Below are 22,266 nucleotides of genomic sequence, written 5' to 3'. Positions count from 1 at the left end.
CGCAAAATCCTTATTAAATGAATAAATGCATAAGACAACAATGTGAACAGGGAGAAAGGATAGATACAAGTTTTTATAAATGGCAGTAAAGTTAAATAATAGTCTGTTATATCATAAGGAAATGTAGGTATGAGATGACAGGTGTCCAAATGAATGGTGCACGACCGAGGATGAGGCACAGGCAGGAGTGCGAAGATGGCCAGAAACCTCTTCGTGATCAAGAGGAAAATTGCAAGAGGCCTAAAGGATGGATAGGATTTGGGGAGGCAGAGTCGAGTGGAACGTATTGCAGCTAAGAGCAGTGAACTGGTAAGAACAAGGCCAGAGAGCACATGTAGTGGGGATGGGGGAGAGGGCTTACTTAGGAGAAGAGGAAGATCAATGGGAAAATGTTGCTGGAATTATCCTTAGAAGGTCTACCACTTCATTAAAGAAAACAGGATTGAGGACTGCTTTGTCGTTATTTTCAAAGTAATAGAATCTTTTCAGTAAGTCCTGTCACCACAATTTTGTAGGGGTTCAAGAAGTGGTACGACTCAGGGAATGAATGGTGAAATAAAATATTCTGTAGTTTTATCCAATTTCTATTATCTACAAGTCATCTTTATGGAACTCCACATAAACAGTCCTAGGGGAAGGCAACATTTACAACACAATGATCTTTAAAATGTGGGGGCCCCTAGGTGGCTCGGTTGGTTAAACATCTGACTCTTGATTTCGGCTCAGGTCATGATCTTACGGTTCATGAGACTGAGCCCTGCGTCAGGCTCTGCACTGACAGCGTGGAGCCTGCTTGGGATCCTCTCTCTCTCTACATCTCTCTCTGCCCCTCCCCCGCTTATGCATTTGCTCTCTTTCTCTCTCTCCAAATAAATAAACATTTTAAAAAATGTTTAAAAAGTAAAATGTGGATCTGTCAAGTACTATGAACCTCTGAACCTACTTCAAAGGGCTGCGTTAGGGTGCTTCTTACCACACTTCAGTGAGAGGCAGCAAACCAGACTAATGCGAAGATGCTGTCCCTGTGGCTCTTGCAAAAAGAAAAGCATCCAAACAAACCAACCCTGATACAGATAATTTTGTTTTTTAGTTTCATCAAGACACTGAATCAAGAAAACGGCACCCTCCTAGCTCACTTAGGAGAATTATGTCATTCCAACATTCTAGGTTCAAGTCTGGGTCAGAAAGATGACTGTAGACAACTGCCAATGAGGCTTCTCTCAGATGTGAGCAGCTTTCAGTCACACCATTACCAACATTTTCCATCTAAGAAGAAAAAATCTAGAAAAGCAGTAGAATGGCTCATGTGTTCTGAAGGTCTTTTTATAAAAGAGCTGAAAGCATGCAATAACCACAGAATAGATTTCTTGGCTCACTGTGGGCCTTTGAACCCAAATGATGAAAACCCCAATTTTCACAGAGTTAACTAAAATGAAATCAAACAATTTGTACTTGTGAGTTGGGAAAGCAAAGAAAGGTAGGAATGATTAATATATTCTTAACTTTATATACATCATCCGTCTTAGACATGTTAATAGTCCAAGTAAAAGGATGAATAAAACTTCTCTTTGATTATATATACTGTCAAAGTTACCAAGGACAGTAGTGCAATTGTGTATATGCTGCATGGTATACACACCAGAGAGGTGCATGTCAAGGATTCTACATTTAGAAACATTAAATTTACGAATTTTCCTATTCAGTCTACCCACGGATTAACTTAATCGTATGACTACCAACATACCCTTTTAGAGGGTGATGAAAAAAAATCTAAGAATTCTTATAAATAAAAAAAAAGTGCTGGCTGACATTAGAGGAAATGAAAAGAGGCACTGTACCTTTTCAGTAATGATGCGGTTGACGCACTGCTTTCCAGTCAGTGGCAATGTACATTTCTCCATGATTTTATGTGTATTTCCCTGTTTTAAAAAGAAGGAACATCAAAAGAGTAGTTAGGGACCAATTCTTACTTAGAAGTGGAATAATGATAGGACACACAGGAACTATCAGAGAAAGCATCTCCTAAGTACAGGCTGTTTCAAAATCTTTGCACAGTCACGCTTTTGCTTTCTTTCTGGGGATAGCTTCTGTTCCTAACATAATTTAGGGAGAATACCAAATGGATAGCAAAAGCCAGAAATGATTTAGTTGGGCAACACCTTGTCATAAATTTAAACTCTCAAGTCTCAGTCCTTATATATAACGTAAGAGAAATTTTACTTCTAGTATCCTGCTTCCTTTTCCTTTTCAGGGAATGGTCTCCTTGACAAACACGAACTATTATTCACCAAGGATAAGAAGCATGTACGAGATGCGAATGTGTAATACCCTTCTTAAAATTAATTTTGTTAGAAAAGTAAAACATACATGAAAACACCAATGCCTAGCCTCCTTTACTTACTTTTGGACCTGCTCTCAACAGGAATCAATTTTTTTTTCTAGCATTTTCTTTTGTATCTATACATTTTCCTATTACCTCTTCTTTTTTACAAACTGGGTTCCATGCTATTTGTTTCTCGATTAATTGATTTTAGACACTATGTACTAACTCTTATTGTGGTACATGAAGACTTAACTCTCTTATAAAACCCTGTCCTCCATTGTCATCTGCACTTCTTCATTAGAGCTAGGCTGCAAACTGTAGTTAACTCAATGGTTAGAATTTACACCATTCTGCCTCAATGACCATGTAAAACTGTTCATCGCTGAGCCAGGCAGTATAGTATACCATGGTTTTATTTACTTTCTCATACCGCTGTTTGCTGTTCCTGGAGTTTGAGCCTCAGTTTGCTCATAAGTAAAATGTATGAGCTGTCCTAAATCTGTATTTTTCCTTTTAACTACTGTACCCTTTCTTCAAACATAAAATAAAAAGGGAGTAAGAATAGAAAGCAGAGTATTTATACAAAGAAAACAAAACCACGAATTCAGAGAAATGTATGAACCCCTATGTTTACTGTAGCCTTATTTACAAGATATGGAAGCAACCTAAATGTTCATCAATAGATGAATGGATAAGGAAGATGTGGGCACACACACACACACACACACACACACACACACAGGAATATTATGCAGCCATAAAAATAATGAGATCATGCCATTTGAGACAACACAGATGGATCTAGAGAGTATTATACTAAGTGAAATAAGTCAGACTGAGAAAGACAAACAGCATATTTTACTCATTTTACTCATAAAAGTGGAATACAAAAAACAAACAAACCTAAATAAACAAACAGAAAACAGAACGAGACCTATAAATACAGAGAAAACTGATGATTGCCAGAGGGGAGAGGGTGGTGTGCTGGGCAAGGCTGGTGAAACAGAGAGGGAGATAGATGCTTCCAGTTATGGAACGAGTAAGTCGTGGGAATAAGAGACACGGCACAAGGAATATCGTCAATGATATTGTAACAGTGATGGATTGGGTCAGATAGCAGCTACCCCTCTGGGGATCACAGCATCATGTACAAATCTGCTGAATCGCTATGCTAAACACCTGAAACTAATATAACACTGTGTGTCAACTATACTCAAAAAAAGAATGGAAAGCAGGTTTTCACCCATTATACCCCTTCCTCCAGCCTACATCCCAATGTAGACATGGCCTCTGGGCACCTGTACGGAAACACAATTGAAACATTAGCTCTGATGATCTGATTATAATTATCATTAAGCTCCTTTCTAAGTATCAAGCAACAGGAGCCTAATTTAGTATTTCCCTTGAGGATGAAAGCTACTTCATCATATTCTAGATCTTCTACTAAAAAATGGAAAAATGCTTCTATTCTTTTTGGGGCCTAAAGCCACCATACATGGTGGCTCAGTTGGTTAAGCATCCAACTCTTGATTTCAGCTTGGGTTGTGATCTCACAGTCATGACATGGAGCCCTGCTTAAGATTCTCTGTCTCCCTCTGCCCTTCTCCCTGGCTCATGCTCTTACCAAAAATAAACAAACAAACAAATGAATAAATAAATAAATAAATAATAAATTAAAACACCACACATGATGTCATAATCATCTTTCGACAGCTTACTGTTTTACCACTAAAATAAGCACCTGCTATCTGGCTTTTATCTCTCTCCAATTTCTGTCAGATCTAGTGTACAGTCATAGGCAAGGAATTTCAGATAACTAGGTTTAATTAAAAAGATTTTGTTCCTCGCAATAAACTTTCAACTCTCCAATGCACCAGTAATTAAAAGGCTTTAGTGTACTTCACCCAGTGCATGGCACAAAAAGTATTATTTTTTGAATAAATGAATGGGAGGAAAATGAAAGGTCTACTGGAAATCCCAGATGGATTTCAAAAAAAGACAAACCCTACTATTTTAATTTAATCAAAATGAGTGCCAAATACATACAGAATGGATACACATTACGCCTTTAATAACAAGTTATATGCTTCTGGATCTTACTGTATAAGAAAATTTATAATTGTAGAAATAAAACCTCATTTTCACTTCATTTTTAATGCTCTACTTTCCTTCCCAGTTTCAAAGGAAGTTTGCACGTGTCACAGAAGCTTAATTAAGGAGCTGAAATTAATGATGAATATTCAAGCTTGTACAGTTGTCAGGTCTCCTTACATTGACTATAACTCAAATAAGGCATGTCACAGTGAATTCCAGGCCTGCCTGGGTACAAAGGGAGCAATCTGTGGGCCTCTGAAGAACATTTTTTGCAGGGAGCTCTTACTTTGTTCTCATTATTTGAGCAAGATCCACATCTGGTGTGAGCAAAACTACTTGGATTTTAATGAACAACGAACTCCATTTTAGGAGGAATCAGGAATTTCAACTGACAGGACTAACAGAGACCTTTCATGGACTATCTGCTATATAAACAGGATAGCCTATGGTTAAGAGTGTGGGCTGGAGCCAAAGGGCCTGAGGGTAAAGTCTGGCTCTGCTCCTCCCGGGCTGTGCAAAGTTCCTGGGCCTGGGCTTCCCCAGCAGCCCTCCCACTATGGGGCTACCACAACGGTTCAATGAGATCCAAGTGTCCAGCACTTTGCAAGCGCTCAATAAATGTTAGCTACCATTTGTTTACACAAAACCTATTTGACAATTCCACAGTCTACCAGGGAATTCTTTAGCTCTTATGTTCCTATAAGAAGTTAGACATGTGATTATGCAGAAAATGGCCTAAACCCAATTGCTGAGACCCACAAAACTAATGAAACCACAAGACGTTTTTGGGGACACACCATACGGCTGGCCTAGGAAACTGGCACCGGGTGTATTCTTGCAGTGAGAACAATGTAGCTAGATGACTCCATTCACATTTAGCTCTAGCACATAACACAGATAAAGGAAAAAGAGAAAATGAGAGGCAAGAGATTAAAGAATGTCACAATTTCAGTATTCAACAATAGGTTAGCTATGAAGCCAACATATAACTAACTCCCACTTCAGGGCTCTATTCTAACCATGCCCGGCTGAGCCTTCCAATGTGGCATGGCGGCTGCATAGATTAACGATTCACAAAGGAGGAACAATTGCTGAGTTTTCAGCATTTAAAATTAAATCCTAAAAAAGAGAGGCAGTGTAGTGTGTGTGGCAGCAAAGAACACTGTGCGAAGAGTCTAAAGAGCCATTTTTTTCATCTTATTATCTGCCATTTAATGGTCATTTGATGCCTTCAATTCTTTGTGCTGTAGTTTTCTGTATGGTTGCCTTGTCTTCCTCACCTGGTCACCGTAGGAATCACACAAAATGTTCTCAAAGTGTCATAAACTAGGAGAGGTAGAATCTCCACACAAATATTTAGGGTCCGTGAGGTCTGCTTCATCCTTACCATTCTGCTTCTTTCTTTCTTCCCCAAGAAGAAATGCCAGAAAAGGCAGAGGAACAGATACCAAGTACAGCATTAAAAATGCTTTGACTAGTCCCGAGGGCTCCTGATTTCACTCGGTCCTTATTTGTGAACTTCATCAAAACCTTGATGAATCGCTAAATCTCTTCCTCTACCTGCCTCTCCACTTTTTCTCTTTCCCCCCCTTGATCACTTACAGGCCTCATGGCAACACCGAGGAATTTACCTTTTTCTTTTTAAATGACTTAGGGCCATAGTACTTTGTATTACTTGCTTCGTGGTGATCTCTCTTTAATTCTTTTGATATTTGTGTAAAATCCTGGACCTAAATTCTTCAGTAACGAGTCTGGTTAAGTGATAATAAATCCCCCTGGTTATCACTACAGTAAGCTTCATGTTATCACAATAAACTTAATCCCAAATAACAAGCTCTCTGTTTCACAACATGATGATTTTTGCATTTGATGTCAGCATTTATTCACCTGAGGCAACAGAGCGTGCATGTAATAAGATTTTGCTTTACATAAAACGCTATTGCTCATCTTTTCTGTTAAGTGCTTATTTTAAATGTGGCTGCAACATATTTCTTCTTTTAGGAAACTTCTTTGGGGAAAGTCCTAATGACCAAGTACAAGAGAAAGCAAATTCTAGAAGTTGGTTGTTCCTTAAAGGACCAAGTCTTTAAGCCTTCATTCATGCTACCCAAAATACACACCACCACACAAGCACCACATTCAAATGGCAACACTCTCCCTGTTCTTCAGGACTTGCTGTCTGAATATTATAATTCTAACTGAAGGAACTCCAACAGAGCTAGAGCTGTAAAATACCATGTGACTGAGTATCTAAGGACCACTACAGGCTGCTTTCTAGTCCCAAGATATGTACTTACACATTCCCAACATCGGTGAGCTCACTAGGAGAAGCACAGTGAGCAGAAGTATGTGAAGGGACTTACAAGACTTTGGGGAGATAAATAAAGGCATGATCAAAGGGAGAAGCAAGACATCTCAAGACTGCAGAATGAAACACACACATTTATAAGTCAGGAGAGAAGCAGAGTGAATTATGCCTGCTCCCTCTTAAAGCTTCAGGGCTTCCAGTAACTTGCTGAAAAGATGGGCTACGTAGGCTGAACTTTCTAAGAGAATATTCAGTACTTTGGAAGCACAATGAAACCTATGACAGATCTCTCTTTGGGCTTTTGCCAAAACATCATAAAAGCCTGAATGTCACTGCCACTTGCCTTTTCTTCTTCCCACTGGTCTCAATTCTTAAACCAGGTGAAAAAGCTTCTATACACACACACACACACACACACACACACACACACACACACACCCCCACACACACCACAAATACAAACTACTCAGGAATGCTGTATCACAAAACACATGACTGTCCAATCACCATTATGACTGGTGAGGTACACAGAAAAGAAAAATGGGACTGGCTAATGAAAGACAATCAAGGTATGAAGGGTAAAAGGACAAGATGATATTACTCACACTGAATTCATAATCATGGGATATTTTGGCCTTTACACAGCACCTATTTGCTAGGGATTCCAACAATCCACAAAGGACTCGAACAGAAAGACTCAGCGGGCTCTGAGAACAGTTGCTATTACAAATGGTGTTTCTATGTGGATGTAATAACTGTTTGTGGCTACAGGCACATTCTCAAGGGGAAGACTAACCAAATGAGATGATACATATAGCAAGGCATTTTTTCTGAAAACAGCCTTCGGGGCTTTGAGATCTTAGAATACAAGGCCATTTTTCTGAAATATAATATAAAAATCTTTATCATGGCCTTTTATTTTCTCTCCAAAGACTGCATCCTATGATCTCCAGCCTAAGGATGGCACAGCCCAGGTATGAACAGGAATGATTTTCTCTTTCCATTCATGAATTGTTGTGGTACCTCAGAAAGCTTCTCTGTGAGTCAGTTTTCCTTTGAAGAGCCACGGACACAGTCTCAGAATTTAAAGTTATTAGCTTAATTAAATTCTATAAGACATTTTAAAGAGCTTTAGTTGGACTGTGTTCTGCTTTTTTCCCCCCCATTATAACATTTTTTTTTTGGCAGGCATTTCTATCATTAATGAAGAAATAAAAAGGCAAAACCATGTAAGCATTTCTATTTTTTTAAGGTAAATTTTTTTTCTAAACAAATCCTAGCCACAAAATAGTCTCATTAGCAAGTTATAAAATATTGACAAGCTTTTATAAATGAAAAAATATTACACCAGCTGAAACTGTGTTAATTATAAATTATCCCAACAAAGAAATACTTTATTTACCTTGGGATACTTTTCAATGCTGTTGAAAAGTATTCTAAGAATGTTTCCCAGGGAAGAATTTTTTGTTTAAAAAAATCTTTCACATTTGTTGGCTTTTGGTAACACATTGGGTATAAAATAAATAGGACTAAGAAATCTCATTTACTTTTTATAATTCCTCCCCACAAAAAATAAAGACAATGTAAAACTACATTCAAGATTTCTATATGATACCTTTGCTATCAGATATAGATTAGACGTTATCGAAAGATATTCACAAAGATTTATTCCCAATGTCATAACAATGACGATTCCCTTTATCCCTTCAGAATCCAGACCTCCTACTGTAATAAAAATAAAATCTAAACCTCTTTTAGAAATAGAGCTTTCGTTTATGTTCTCTAAAATAGGTACCCAAGCTTTGCTTGTTTCCAATAAATGACAACTATGACCGAATTTCCCTGCTTTTGTGCTTTGAAAGTTTTACCCTTGGGAAATATATCCAGTACACAATATTGAGAACAAAGTACTTTCTTTTATGTTGTTAGCGGTGATGGTACCTGCCAGACAAAAAAGGTTATTAAAAAAAAAAAACCCAAAAAAACAAAAACGGAGGCCCAAAGGCAGGATACATGGGTTCTTGGCTTGCTTTTGCTCCAAATTTTCAACTTGACTTTTATCAGAATATTTAACCTCTAGGAAATTGTTTGTTTTTCTTTGCAAGGGAAACAATGAGACCTACCTCACAAGAGTATCATAATGATAAAATGTGGAGGCAGTAATCTTGCAACTGCTTTGAAAAACTTAAAGGTGCTCTACATGTTCAAAGTATTATTATTTGAAGAATTAATAAATTCAACAAGTATTTACTGAGTCCTAATGGGCATCAGACATGATTCTCTTCACCTGTTATAATTGATGGAGTCCCTGCCCTCATGGAACTTACATTCCAATGAAAAGGGGGATGAAGGTCAGGAGAGGGGGGACTTCTGTTTTATAGAACAGTCAGGGAAATGCTTCTGTGATATTGAGCAGAGACGTGAGTGAACTGAGGGAGCAAGCCATGCAGGTATCAGTGGAAGAGCATTCCAGGCATAAAAAATAACAAGTATTCTGCTTTGACTCACCAAAGCAAGGAGAGCCTTAGGGAAAATTTAAAAAGGGAGAGTGATCCTTGTGCAACCTGAAGCTTTCAGAAAAGGGCTGGTTTTAAATCCTGGTGCGGAGATGGCTCTGGTGAGGATGCGGTGCGGTGTGGTGTGATGAACACATGAACTGAGTGAGACTCTGAACTCTATCATACACCTGGACAAGTTTCTTAACCTGCCCACATCCCACTCTTACTGAAAAGGGTCCCTGAAAGCTAGCGACATGAAGAATGTACAATGCCAAGCACAGGGCCTTGTAGCTAATAAGGACTCATACTGCTACTACTTTCCTTCATTTTCTTGCCATTCTTAGAGGACAGAAGAAGGCCACGTCAAGAGATGAAGAGAAGCCTAAGAACAAAGGTAGTCAGACACCAAGAAAATTTTGCCTAGAAAGAAGAAAACAGGAAAAATGTCTGCTTCTATAAAAAGCTTTAGTTAGGGATTTCTAATGAAAAGTTTAAAGGATGATTTCTTTTCCTCTTTCAGAAATTTTGGCTGAGACAAAAGACTTTGGAAAAACAAAAAGAGAGAGAAAAAGAGTTTGTTAAATACAGGCCTAACACTTTGAAAACAAATGCATGAAAAAAATCTAAAATGAGTCGGACTTCAGCATCTGTGCACCAACATTAAAGTAATAACAAAAGGGAAGTCAGAAATGTCTATTTATCCAAATAGACATTAAGTTCCAGAAAAGATGTGGATTTGATTTGCATGCTTGGCATCCTTTTGCCTCTGAAACGAAGTATTTTGGATGCTTTCACAAGGCATCTCTCAGAAGTCACCTGTGTGGGTTTCATTTCTATTGTTCCGTATTTATGCTCTACTGCCTAGTTTCCACTGTTTACAAACCAATTTAGGATATTTTCATATTTATTACACTTTTCACAACAGAACAATTTCATGGCACACATCACTCTGTAACAGAACTCCCTCATGGGAAGCAAGCTCCGTGCTCTCCCAAGATGCTGATGCTGCATCTCTAAATTAAAACAGGGCAGATGAACTAACACTTCCATTCAAATTAACAAGTCTCAAGGTGAGAACAGGTAGATTTTGTTTTAAACCTAAGAATCAGGGGCACTTGGGTGGCTCCGTCAGTTAAACATCTGACTCTTGATTTCAGCTCAGGTCATGATCTCATGGTTCGTGAGTCCAAGTCCTGCGCTGGGCTCCATGCAAACAGTGCAGACCACTTGGGATTCTCTCTCTCCCTCTATCTCTTCTGCCCCTCTCCTGCTCACTCACATGCTCTCCCTCTCTAAGTAAATAAACATTAAAAAAAAAAACCCTAAGAATTATTTAAAAAAAAAAAAAAAAAGGAGAATGAACAAAGGGCATAGATAATGAAGGGAGTACCACCCAGGATCAATTTTGCAAATCATCAGAAACCCACGGACTCAGCTTAGGAAAGCAATTAAGCTCAGTTAGTTTAAAGACACTGAGCTGGGAACAAGGAACAAAGTTGTACTGATTGCTCTATAGTTAGAACACTAGGCTTTGGAATCATAGATACCCAGTTCTAATCTCAGTGCCACTAGTTTAGTGACCTCAGGCAAGTTACTTTGAAGCTGTTTTTGAAACCATAAGAAAATACCTGGATTAAGTTCATAAACTTATACATGCAAATACACAGAGACGGCTTAATATACTGTCGGAACACGGGAAGCTCGATAAATGGTAGTTATCATTATTGTAGGATGATGATATATCATCATCATCACCACGACCACCACCACCAAATGTAAGCTCCACGAGGTCAATGATCTTTGAGTAGTTTTGGTCACCGCCAAATTATAGAAGTACCTAACATTATAATCAGCACTCAGCAAATATTGAATGATACATCAAAATAAAGGTATCATACTTTACAGAATAAGGATACTCTTTATCACCAAGTCCACCACTTTCTAACCCTTCCCAAAATGGCATCTCACAGCTTTGGTAAGAGACCACACCATGCATTTGAAAATAACTGTTGTTAAAAGGCCACATTCTGTTGTATTTTTCATTTTGCAAGCACCGAGCAACCACTATAATCATCTTTAAACCTAAATCAAAACATCTGCCCTGACATATTTTCACTGAGTTTGAAGACTTTATGGCTTTAACTTTTATTGTGTAAGCAAAGTAAATAAAGACACCCCCCCGTTTGTTTCACTCAAAGTTAAAGAGCTGTCTAGCTGAATGACAATAAGTAACTACTTTTATTTGCAGCCTTTCTCTCTAAAATATAAATGCTATCAATTTGAATGATCCTGAGAAAGCAATAAAAAAACATGATTGCATGACCTGGAGTATGTACAGGATCTTGGCATACTGTGAATTTCCAAAAGCAGCACACATTACCTTTGCAGAATGCTCCATGGTGACCACCACTTTGGTCTTAGCACTGGACACGAGATCCATAGCCCCTCCCATTCCTTTCACCATCTTCCCCTACAAAACAGAAGTGGGAAATAAGATGTAACTCTCTTTCAATCCTTTAGTATGTGGCAGAATAAAATTAACTGGTAAGAATAAGTCACTGGAATAAATGAGCGAGAAAACCTCACTGATCTTTACTGCTTAGTACCAGAAGCTTTACAATATTAATATTCTGTTACTGTATTATTCTGTGATTGAAAGATAACTTCAGGACAAATACGATGATGTCAGTTTTATTACATTGTGGCTAACATTATTTTGTTGATGATATATTAGCAATAAGACAATCAGTGGATGAGAAAAATATTAAGAACCTTTTCAGAATTCTGGCACTTTATTATGATTATAGTAATAGCAGACTGAAATCCACATACCCCTGACATCCACTTTCTTTTTAAACACAAAATCGGCACCACTGAGTCTTCAATTACAAACACTTTCTAAAGCACTCTCTTGGATTTCCTGCAGACTAAAATGCCATTACGTAGTAGGTTAAGACACTCATGGTGTTTCCCTAGTAATGATTAATATGAAAAGGTGGGTCTGTCTTTCTAAACTTGGCATTTATCTCACTCTTAGAAAAATAAGCCAAACAAAACAAAAAATATATTGCTGTCAAGCAAAAATAAAACAGAAGCAGAGTTCAGGGTCTCTCGCCGTTCCCATTCTATTTTTGTTCACCTGTCCATCTCCTCATTCATTAAACATTTACCAGCCACCTTCTGCACGCCGTACACTCTGAATATTTCCCACTGTCTGTTCTGTCTCCTGGTTACAGAGTTTGCGAAAAAGCAGGTGTTTCCAGAGATGATGAAATAAATTCTTCCTCAAGTACATGGAAGAGAAATGTCATCTAACATCAAAACCTCCTTAAAATTTTATTTTTAATCCGAGTCCTCTTGCTGATTTGACGGTAAACTCTTAGCTCCTTCCCCAAAATTTCATAGCTACAAGGAGATTAGGCAATGTACTCATACCTGGCTTTAAAACATAGAGGGCTCAAATCCTCTGATATCAAGAGCATTTTAGAGGTCAGTGCAACACTGCACGAACATGAATTCAACGTGCATTATGTAAAGGAAAGGATCAAGTGGTCAGGATGTCTTCGTGATTTGGAGCCTGCCACTAAATGAGATGGGTAGCAGCTGGCAATGGCTGGAGGGTGGCAGCGGGGAGCGGAGATGGAGAGCAGGAAAGACACAGAAGGTACAAAGTCAGTCCGTCTTCAGACATGTAAGTTTGAAGTGAAACAATATCTATGTGGAAATGTGTAATATTATACTTCAATGAGCCATGCCATCATCCTTAGTTAGCTGCAGTTTTAATAAATTAGGTATATTATTTTCATAATATTTCTGTAGAGAACACCAATACCTTATGGGATGAAATATGAATAACATTTCTGTAGAGAAATATATTTTCTCTACTATTATGGGACGAAGTATGAGTAATTTGGAGACAGAAGCAATGAATGTCTATCATTAACTCCAACACTAAGGAAGCTTGAGATTTTTAGAGCATCAAAAGACACTAAAGCAAGTCCATTACAAAATGTATTAATCTGTTGTGATAAGAACATCCAGCAAGTCTCAGCTTCCAGATAGTGTCCTTAGGAAGACTGTAAGGGTATAAGTGTTAGTAGAATGAAGAAGGCAAAGAAAACCAGAAACCAAGCTAGCATGTTAAAAACTTCTTGAATTTAAAAAAAAAAAAAAAAAAAAAAAGAATCCTTGAATTAGAATATACCAGAGGCAAAATTTCTCACCTGTGGCACAATGATTATAGGTAAAAGCTTATGCCAGTCTGTTACAAAAAGCTTGTCCAATTCAGGTGAATCTGATTTAGACATTTTTAATCATTGTCAATTATTTAAGAAATATTTATAGAGCACCTACTGAGTACAAAACACTGTGCTGGCAGGGATATAAAGAGCTATAGAACATGGTAGAAGAACCGTCTCTTTGTCTTAAAAAGAACATTTCTTGGGATCTCATCAATATAAAAAGCTTCTGCTGTCCAACTTCGGGTCAGGTCATGATCTCACGGTTTGTGAGTTCGAGCCCTGCATCAGGCTCTGTGCTGACAGCTCAGAGCCTGGAGCCTGCTTTGGATTCTGTGTCTCCCTCCCTCTCTGCCCCTCCCCCGCTCATGTTCTGTCTCTCAAAAGTAAATAAATGTTAAAAAAAAGTTAAAAAAAAAAGATAAACTTCTGCCCAGTAAAGGAAACAATCAGCAAAACTAAAAAGCCACCAACAGAATGGGAGAAGATATTTGCAAATGACATCAGATAAAGGGTTAGTATCCAAAATCTATAAAGAACTTATCAAATAATCCAGTGAAGAAATGGGCAAAAGACATGAATAGATGCTTTTCCAAAGAAGACATCCAGATGGCGAACAGACACATGAAAAAATGCTCAACATCATTCACCATCAGGAAATACAAAGCAAAACCACAATGAGATACCACCTCACACCTGTCAGAATGGCTAAAATTAACAATTCAGGCAACAACAGATGTTGGTGAGGATGTAGAGAAAGAGGATCTCTTCTGTATTGCTCATGGGAATGCAAACTGCTGCAGCCACTCTGGAAAACAGTATGGAGGTTCCTCAAAAAGTTAAAAATAGAACTACCCTATGACCCAGCAATTGCACTACTAGGTATTTATTCAAGGGATACAGGTGTGCTGTTTTGAAGGGACACATGCACCCTAATGTTTATAGCAGTGCTATCGACGATAGCCAAAGTATGGAAAGGGCCCAAATGTCCATCAACAGATGAATGGATAAAGAAGACATGGCGTATGTATGTGTGTGTGTACACACACACACACACACACACACACACACACACACACACACACAATGGAGTATTACTCGGCAATCAAAAAGAATGAAATCTTGCCATTTGCAACAACGAGGATGGAACTAGAGGGTATTTATGCTAAGCAAAATTAGTCAGAGAAAGACAAATATCATATGACTTCACTCATGTGTGGAATTTAAGATACAAACAGATGAACATAAGAGAAGGGAAGCAAAAATAATATAAAAACAAGGAGGAGGACAAAACATAAGAGACTCTTAAATATAGACAACAAACTGAGGGTTAATGGAGGGGTTGTGGGTGAGGAAATGGGCTAAATGGGTAAGGAGAATTAAGGAGGGCACTTGTTGGGGGGCGCCGCCTGGGTGGCTCAGTCGGTTGAGCGTCCGACTTCAGCTCAGGTCATGATCTCGCGGTTTGTGAGTTCAAGCCCCGCATGAGGCTCTGTGCTGACAGCTCAGAGCCTGGAGCCTGCTTCAGATTCTGTGTCTCCTCCTTTCTCTGCCCCTCCCATGCTCATGCTCTATCTCTCTCTGTGTCTCTCAATAATAAATAAACGTTAAGAAAAAAAAAATTTTTTTAAATTTTTTTTTAATGTTTATTTATTTTTGAGAGAGAGAGACAGAGTGTGAGCAGGGGAGGGGCAGAGAGAGAGGGAGACACAGAATCGGAAGCAGGCTCCAGGCTCCGAGCTGTCAGCCAGGAGCCCGACGCGGGGCTCGAACTCACAGACTGTGAGGTCATGACCTGAGCTGAAGTCGGCCGCTTAACCGACTGAGCCACCCAGGCGCCCCCAAATGTTTTTTTTTTTAAAAAGGAGGGCACTTGTTGGGATGAGCACTGGGTGTTATACATAGGGGATGAATCATTGGAATCTACTCCTGAAATCGTTACTGTACTATATGGTAACTAACTTGGATGTAAATTAAAAAAAATTAATAAATGGGTGTGGGTGAAGGGGAAACGGAAGGAAGGTGGTCAAAAGGGCAAACTTCCAATTATAAGATAAATAAGTACTAGAGATGTAAGGTACACATGATGACTATAACTAATACTGCTGTATGATATATAGGAAAGTTGTTAAGAGTGTAAATCCTGAGTGTTCTTATCACAACGTTTTTTTTTTCCTTTTCTCCTTTCTTTATTGTGTCTATAAATGATGGATGTTAGTCTGAAAGTACTGTGGTACTCATTTCACAATATATGTACATCAAATCATTGTGCTATATGCCTTATACAGTGATGTATGTGAACTATTTCTCAATAAAACTGGAAAAAAAGAAACTTAAAAAAGAAACAGTCTTGTGGACTCAATGTAAAGGAGTAGCCTTTATCACTCAATGAGATTCTGATGTTTTATCTTCAAAGCAGCACATGCTACAAATTTCAAAGCACTATATTGATACTGAAATATCTGTTTCCAAGAGTGAAGAATACACCAGATTTGGCGCAGAATACCTAAGATCTATTCTATTAACCCACTGTACAACATTGGCAAATTCTCTTGAATTGTCTCTGAATCCATTATCTATAAACCAAGACTAAGAATATCCATCCACCCAATCATAAAGCTGTTATGAGGAGTGCATGAGACAATGCATGGAAAATCATGGAGTAAATAAAATTTACAAATTCATTGACTTATCTTGTCATCTAGTCTATTCGGTTTACTGAGTGTCTAGTATGAGCCTGGCACTGTTCTGGGTACCCGAATTAGAGATTATCATAACAGGCCTTTTTTCCTCATAAATTTCATCATCTGAGGGAGGAAGAGCATTGGGAGTAGTTATGGGGACTTGGACCAAACTTCCTTCCTCTACAAGAAGCAGTACCACGGTTCCCTCATCCCCAAGAACCTAGTGTTAATCTCCTCTTCCCTGCATCCTTGCTATCTAGTATATAATTGTTATCACAGTGAATTTCAACCTTTTTTTCATTATAGGTGCTTGGGTGAGTGAGGAGCAAATGGGTTAAACTAACATGGGCATGTTCAGGTCCTAGCAGAGCACTCGAGGATACAAGTGCTAACTGTGCCTGGTTGGGGAAGCAGAGGCGGGAAGAGGCAGGCAGCTCAGGGGGATTTCACAGAAGAGATGTTTCACAACAGCAGTCTTACCAGATGGCAAAAAGAACAGCAGCGTCGCCTAATAGAAAGCATTTCTAGCAAGTTAACAGGTAAACCTTCAAATATTTGGCTTTCCTATTTTTTAAAGTAAGTTCATTGTATTGGAAAAAGAAAATAACATATTTCCTTCCATTTCAACTCCCAGATGATTTCTGAGACAGAGTCAATTACTAAATGAAAACAATTCGTTCTACCTATACCGGCAGAAAGAAACAGGGTTATATGAGACATGCTCTCCAATGCAAGTGGGAAATTCATCACCGTCCTTCAACCCACCTTAGCAGCCACTCTTTTGGGACTCAATTACTTGCGTTTCCTGGTTCTGTACTGCAGGGAGGGGTGGCCATGTGCCTGAGCTCTAGACAGTGGAAGGAGGGAGATGATATCTGTGGTTTCCAGCCTCTGGCCTGTAAACACTTCTCACATGAAAGCCCTCATGCCCTTTTGCCTTCTGGAATCTGGACACTGGCATCCAAGGTGACCTTGGAAGATGCTAAGCTTCCTTCAGGGCCCTTCAATGACCGCGTGCAGCAGAGCCCACTTACCCAGAAACACGCTGCACTGTTCAATATAAGTGAAAAATAAATGCATAGGGTGCTAAGCCACTGAATTTGGGAGCCCTATTTGTTACAGCAGCTCGTGTGACTAATATAATGATGTGGTGACCAAATGAATTCTATAGAGGGGATAGAACTGAGTATAGAATTAGAACTGTTTCACAGCATGGAGGTTCCTCAAAAAATTAAAAATAGAACTACCCTATGACCCAGAAATAGCACTACTGGGAATTTATCTGAAGGATACAGGAGTGCTGATGAATAGGGGTACATGTACCCCCAATGTTTATAGCAGGGCTCTCAACAATAGCCAAATCATGGAAAGAGCCTAAATGTCCATCAACTGATGAATGGATAAAGATGTGGTTTATACCACAATGAGATACCACCTTATACCTGTCAGAATGGCTAACATTAACAACCTAGGCAATAACAGATGTTGGTGAGGATGTGGAGAAAGAGGATCTCTTTTGCACTGCTAGTGGGAATGCAAGCTGGTGCAGACACTCTGGAAAACAGTATGGAGGTTCCTCAAAAAGTTAAAAATAGAACTACCCTATGACCCAGTAATTGTACTACTAGGTATTTATGCAAGGGTACGCTGTTTCGAAGGGGCACATGCACCCCAATGTTTATTAGCAGCACTATCAACAATAGCCAAAGTATGGAAAGAGCCCAAATGTCCATCGATGGATGAATGGATAAAGAAGATGTGATATATATATATATATATATATGTATATATATATATATATATATATATACATACACACACACACACACACACACACACACACACAATGGAGTATTACTTGGCAATCAAAAAGAACGAAATCTTGCCATTTGCAACTATGTGGATGGAACTAGAGGGTATTATGCTAAGCGAAATTAGTCAGAGAAAGACAAATATCATATGACTTCACTCATATGAGGACTTAAAGATACAGAACAGATGAACATAAGGGAAGGGAAGCAAAAATAATATAAAAACCAGGAGGGGGACAAAACATAAGAGGCTCTTAAATATGGAGAACATACAGAGGGTTACTGGAGGGGTTGTGGGAGGAGGGATGGGCTAAATGGGTAAGGGGTACTAAGGAATCTACTGCTGAAATTATTGTTGCACTATATGGTAACTAATTTGGATGTAAATTTAAAAATTAAAAAAAAATTTTTTTAAATAAAGAATAAAAAAAAGATGTGGTTTATATAACAATAGAATACTACTTGGCAATGAGAAAGAATGAAATCCTGCCATTTGCAACAACATGGATGGAACTGGAGGGTATTATGCTAAGTGAAATAAGTCAGTCAAAGAAAAGACAGATACCATGTTTTTACTCATATGTGCAACTTGAGAAACTTAACAGAAGGCCATGGGGAAGGGAAGGGGAAAAAATAGTTTCAAACAGAGAGGGAGGCAAACCATAAGAGACTCTTAAATACAGAGATCAGACTGAGAGTTGATGGGGGCAGAGGAAAGGAGGAAAGGGGCGATGGGCATTGAGGAGGGCACTTGTTGGGATGAGCACTGGGTGTTGTATGTAAGCGATGAATCATGGGAATCTACCTCCAAAACCAAGAGCACACTGTATACACTATATGTTAGCCAACTTGACTAATATAATTTAATAAATTATATTTTTTTAAAAAAGAGCTAACTGATTCAGCTACACAACAGAGGAGGGAGCAGGCCTTTGAGGGGGACGTTTTACCACTGCTCCTTGAAGGAGGGGACTAGGCAAGATACTGAAATTTACTTCTGTATCCAAATGTCCAACACAAGCTTGCCATTTTACAGAGATGAGATACAGACCTCACTGCCATCTCTAGCTCCCTCCCCCAAATCCAACATCCTATTCGACATACAAAACAAGAAGCTGCTAAGCAGTGAAGTTATGAAGCTAAAAATGTACCATTAAATAAATCACAAGAGGGAAAGTGATTCTCCGAGAAAAACAGGCCTATGCTGAAGAAGAGACTCTGGGCATGATTGAAGCACGGGGCCAGGGTGACACAAAGTACGGCTTTCTTAAAAATCTCATCAGCAAACATACATTTCTTGAATGGTGCAACTTTAGTTCTGAAATGTATTCTGGCTATCATAATGGAGAGATGATTGCTGGATACTCATTTCATGGCCGACTCATCTTTGTGCAGTTGAAGACTGGCTCCGGTATCAAGTATGCGAAGAACACAGCAGTATGATGACTTAGAAATGCTGCATGCTATATTATGACACACTTACAGAGCTTTTCTGAAAAGACACTAGCTCAAGTATTATCCTCAATTCATGAATATTTGCTCAAAATCTATTACAAACTGGGTACCAAAATAGGAATTAGGAATAGAAGAAGAATGAATATGGTTATCTACCTTTTTTCTAGAAAATAGATTTAAACTGAAAGCAATATTTTGAATATATTTTACTTACTTTAATCCTATTCCCTAATATGAGAATTTGAAAGAAAGTAAAAGAAATGTTAATAATATAACATTAAAAAATAAACCTCAATGCAACAAAGTACAAATATTAAATTGCACTCCCAAAAATACAGTAATTCAAGTTCTACATGTGACATTTGGTGATGTTTTAAGGTTTTTACAAAAAGGTAAAACGAATACAGTGAACAGTTGTGTGAAATGCTGTTTAAAACACAATATAAAACATACTGAAAATGATTCTTGCCACCTTTACCATTAGTGTGTGTGTGTGTATATGTGTGTATATATACACATATATACGTAGTAATGGCTGATTTGCAGATTTGTTGCCTATATTCTGTTCTTAAGTGAGAAACAAATGTACAATATACAGAAACAATTTTTAAAACCTTTTAAATTAATGCTATGTGCCTCACTGGAAAATGTTAATTGACTGGAAGAAAAGGGAAAGATAACTGTAGAGTGATTTATTAATAAAACTAGGGCTTGCTGCTCAATATTAAACACCAGAACATTAAGTATGCACCTCAATCCAAATGTAAGCCTCTTTATTTCTGTCTCACTTCCCCATTATTAAAAAAAAAATGTTCTAAGAAAGAAAAGGACCTCTAAAAATGCTCCTTGCTAAAGAGTATAGGAGTGAGGGAAAATAAATATAATATCAGTATTTGTTTAAACATAAAGGAGAGGTTATAACTCGGTTTTAGAGAAAATAAAAGATACATAATTTGTCTTAGTTTTGCCTACTTATAACAAAGTTACAGTAGTAATATTTCTCTTTTCTGTTCTATACTTTGTATTCAAAACCAAGAAAAATGTGATTTTCCTTTCAAGGATTAATTGTATTTCCCAGGACGGGTGGAGTGATCATGTAAACCAGCTAATATGGAGCTAGAAATATAATTACAGTCTCTATTGCCAGGTAAAGTAACAAAATTGCTCCTAACAAATATCAGTTATCAATCATTGTATGGGCTAAAAAGAAGAGCATGTCAAAAAGCAGCACTTGGACAAACTCAAAACTTCATTTTAGTAAGCTCTCTTATTCCTGTTCTGTCGGGGACTTTGTTTCATCAACTACCCCCTTGCTCTGATTGTTCCATCCCCAGCCCTTCTCTAGCTCCTCTCTGTTGATACCTCAATGCACTAAAATCTGGTTTCTGCCTTGACTATGCCTTTGAAATGAGAATTACTCAATCAGGTCTCTAACATTTAACCATCTGATGCCTTGTGGGTTTACTTTACTGTATTCCTGGACCTATCGACTACATTTTACACTATTTTTCACCAACTTCTTGAAATGCTCTACTCATGGGTTTCCATGATACAATATTCCCCTGGTCCTCCTACTTCAGGGTTTGTCAAGCTCCTTTTTAGCACCCTTTTTCCCATCCCAGCTTTGTGTGTTGCCAACTTAAAAGCTCTGTCCTTGGCCTACTGCACTTGTCATTTTCTCTGAGAGTGACTTCATCTGCTCTTATGATATAAGATGTGATATATATATGATATATGATATGAGTAAGCAGAGTTTATGATATAAAGCATTTTCAGCTCAAATCCTTCCTCTGAGTCTCAGACTTCAATATCCAAAAGTTTCCCAGTCATCATGTGGCACAATCTGTCAACTGATCCCCCAAATAATTTCCTCTTGTTCCTGGGCTCAGTTAGGCTACTTTTTCCAGCCTTCCTTGAGGTTAGGGTTGGTCATGTGAATAGGTTCTGGCCAACAGAAAGTGGGTGAAAGTGACAAATAATAATTCCAGAGTTGGACTATAAATGCTTGCAAGAATTTGGGTGCCTGGGTGGCTCAGCTGGTTAAGTGTTTGACTTTGGCTCAGTCATGATCTCACTGGGCTCTAGGCTGTAAGCACACAACACTCTTCAGATCCTTTCTCTCTCTTTCTCTTTCTCTCTCTCTCTCAAAACTTCCAAGAACTATGGTCCATGTTCTTCCCCTTTCTGCAAACTATCTGTTGAAAATAGTAGAGCCACAGATGGAAGGAATGTCAGTCCCCAAATTACTGCATAGAAGAGAGCTTCTTGCCAATCAGAGATACTAATCTTGATTCTGTGTAAGAAACAAAAACTTCTTTATGTTAATTATTACATACCTCAGCTCAGTATGGTCCATGTTACATTAAGTATTTTTATCAAAGCAAATCTTATTTACCTACTAAGTCCTGATCTCAGTTACTGGCCAACCATCTACATCAAGGTCCAACCAGAAACTTCCTTATCTCTTGCCTGTCCTTCGTTATCTATGTGCAATCAGCCATTCAATTACAAAGAACTCCAATTTTTCCACTATTTCTTGAACTTGAACTTTTCTCACCCAAGATTCTTGTGATTTCTCCCTGAGTATTGCAATAACATCTCTACTGCCAGCCTATGTCCAGCCTTATCCCTCCCAAACCTTTCCAACCCACATGAAAATAACCTCTCTCAAATGAACGTTTTATGTTACTCCTCTGCTAAAACCTTTCACTAGTTCCCAGTGTGCTTCAGTTGGGATACAAGGCCTGTGACAACCTGGCCTCAACCCTCACTCATTTCCTCACACTCTAGTATCCTGTTTCTGTGCCAGGAATAGTGAGTTGCTTGTGCACAGCACATGGCTTCATGCTATGCCA

At 38.4% G+C, this 22,266-nt stretch overlaps 1 protein-coding gene across 1 annotated transcript in view; it reads right to left on the bottom strand.

Annotated features, from left to right (window-relative positions):
- The window catches only part of OXCT1 (3-oxoacid CoA-transferase 1), a 137,097-nt gene that overhangs the window by 13,356 nt on the left and 101,475 nt on the right, over positions 1-22,266 (bottom strand). Inside the window, exons 14-15 of the mRNA XM_047093116.1 lie at positions 11,604-11,693; positions 1,839-1,919 (exon numbers count right to left, since the gene is read on the bottom strand). Coding sequence (XP_046949072.1) covers positions 1,839-1,919; positions 11,604-11,693 — 171 coding nt within the window. The remainder of the gene's footprint in view (positions 1-1,838; positions 1,920-11,603; positions 11,694-22,266) is intronic.

This window comes from Lynx rufus, unplaced genomic scaffold (genome assembly GCF_022079265.1).
Source record: "Lynx rufus isolate CCGP_SWC_20201006 ecotype Redwood Valley unplaced genomic scaffold, mLynRuf1.p SCAF_1, whole genome shotgun sequence".
Lineage (NCBI taxonomy): Eukaryota > Metazoa > Chordata > Mammalia > Carnivora > Felidae > Lynx > Lynx rufus.
This window is presented reverse-complemented; position numbering and strand designations above follow the sequence as displayed.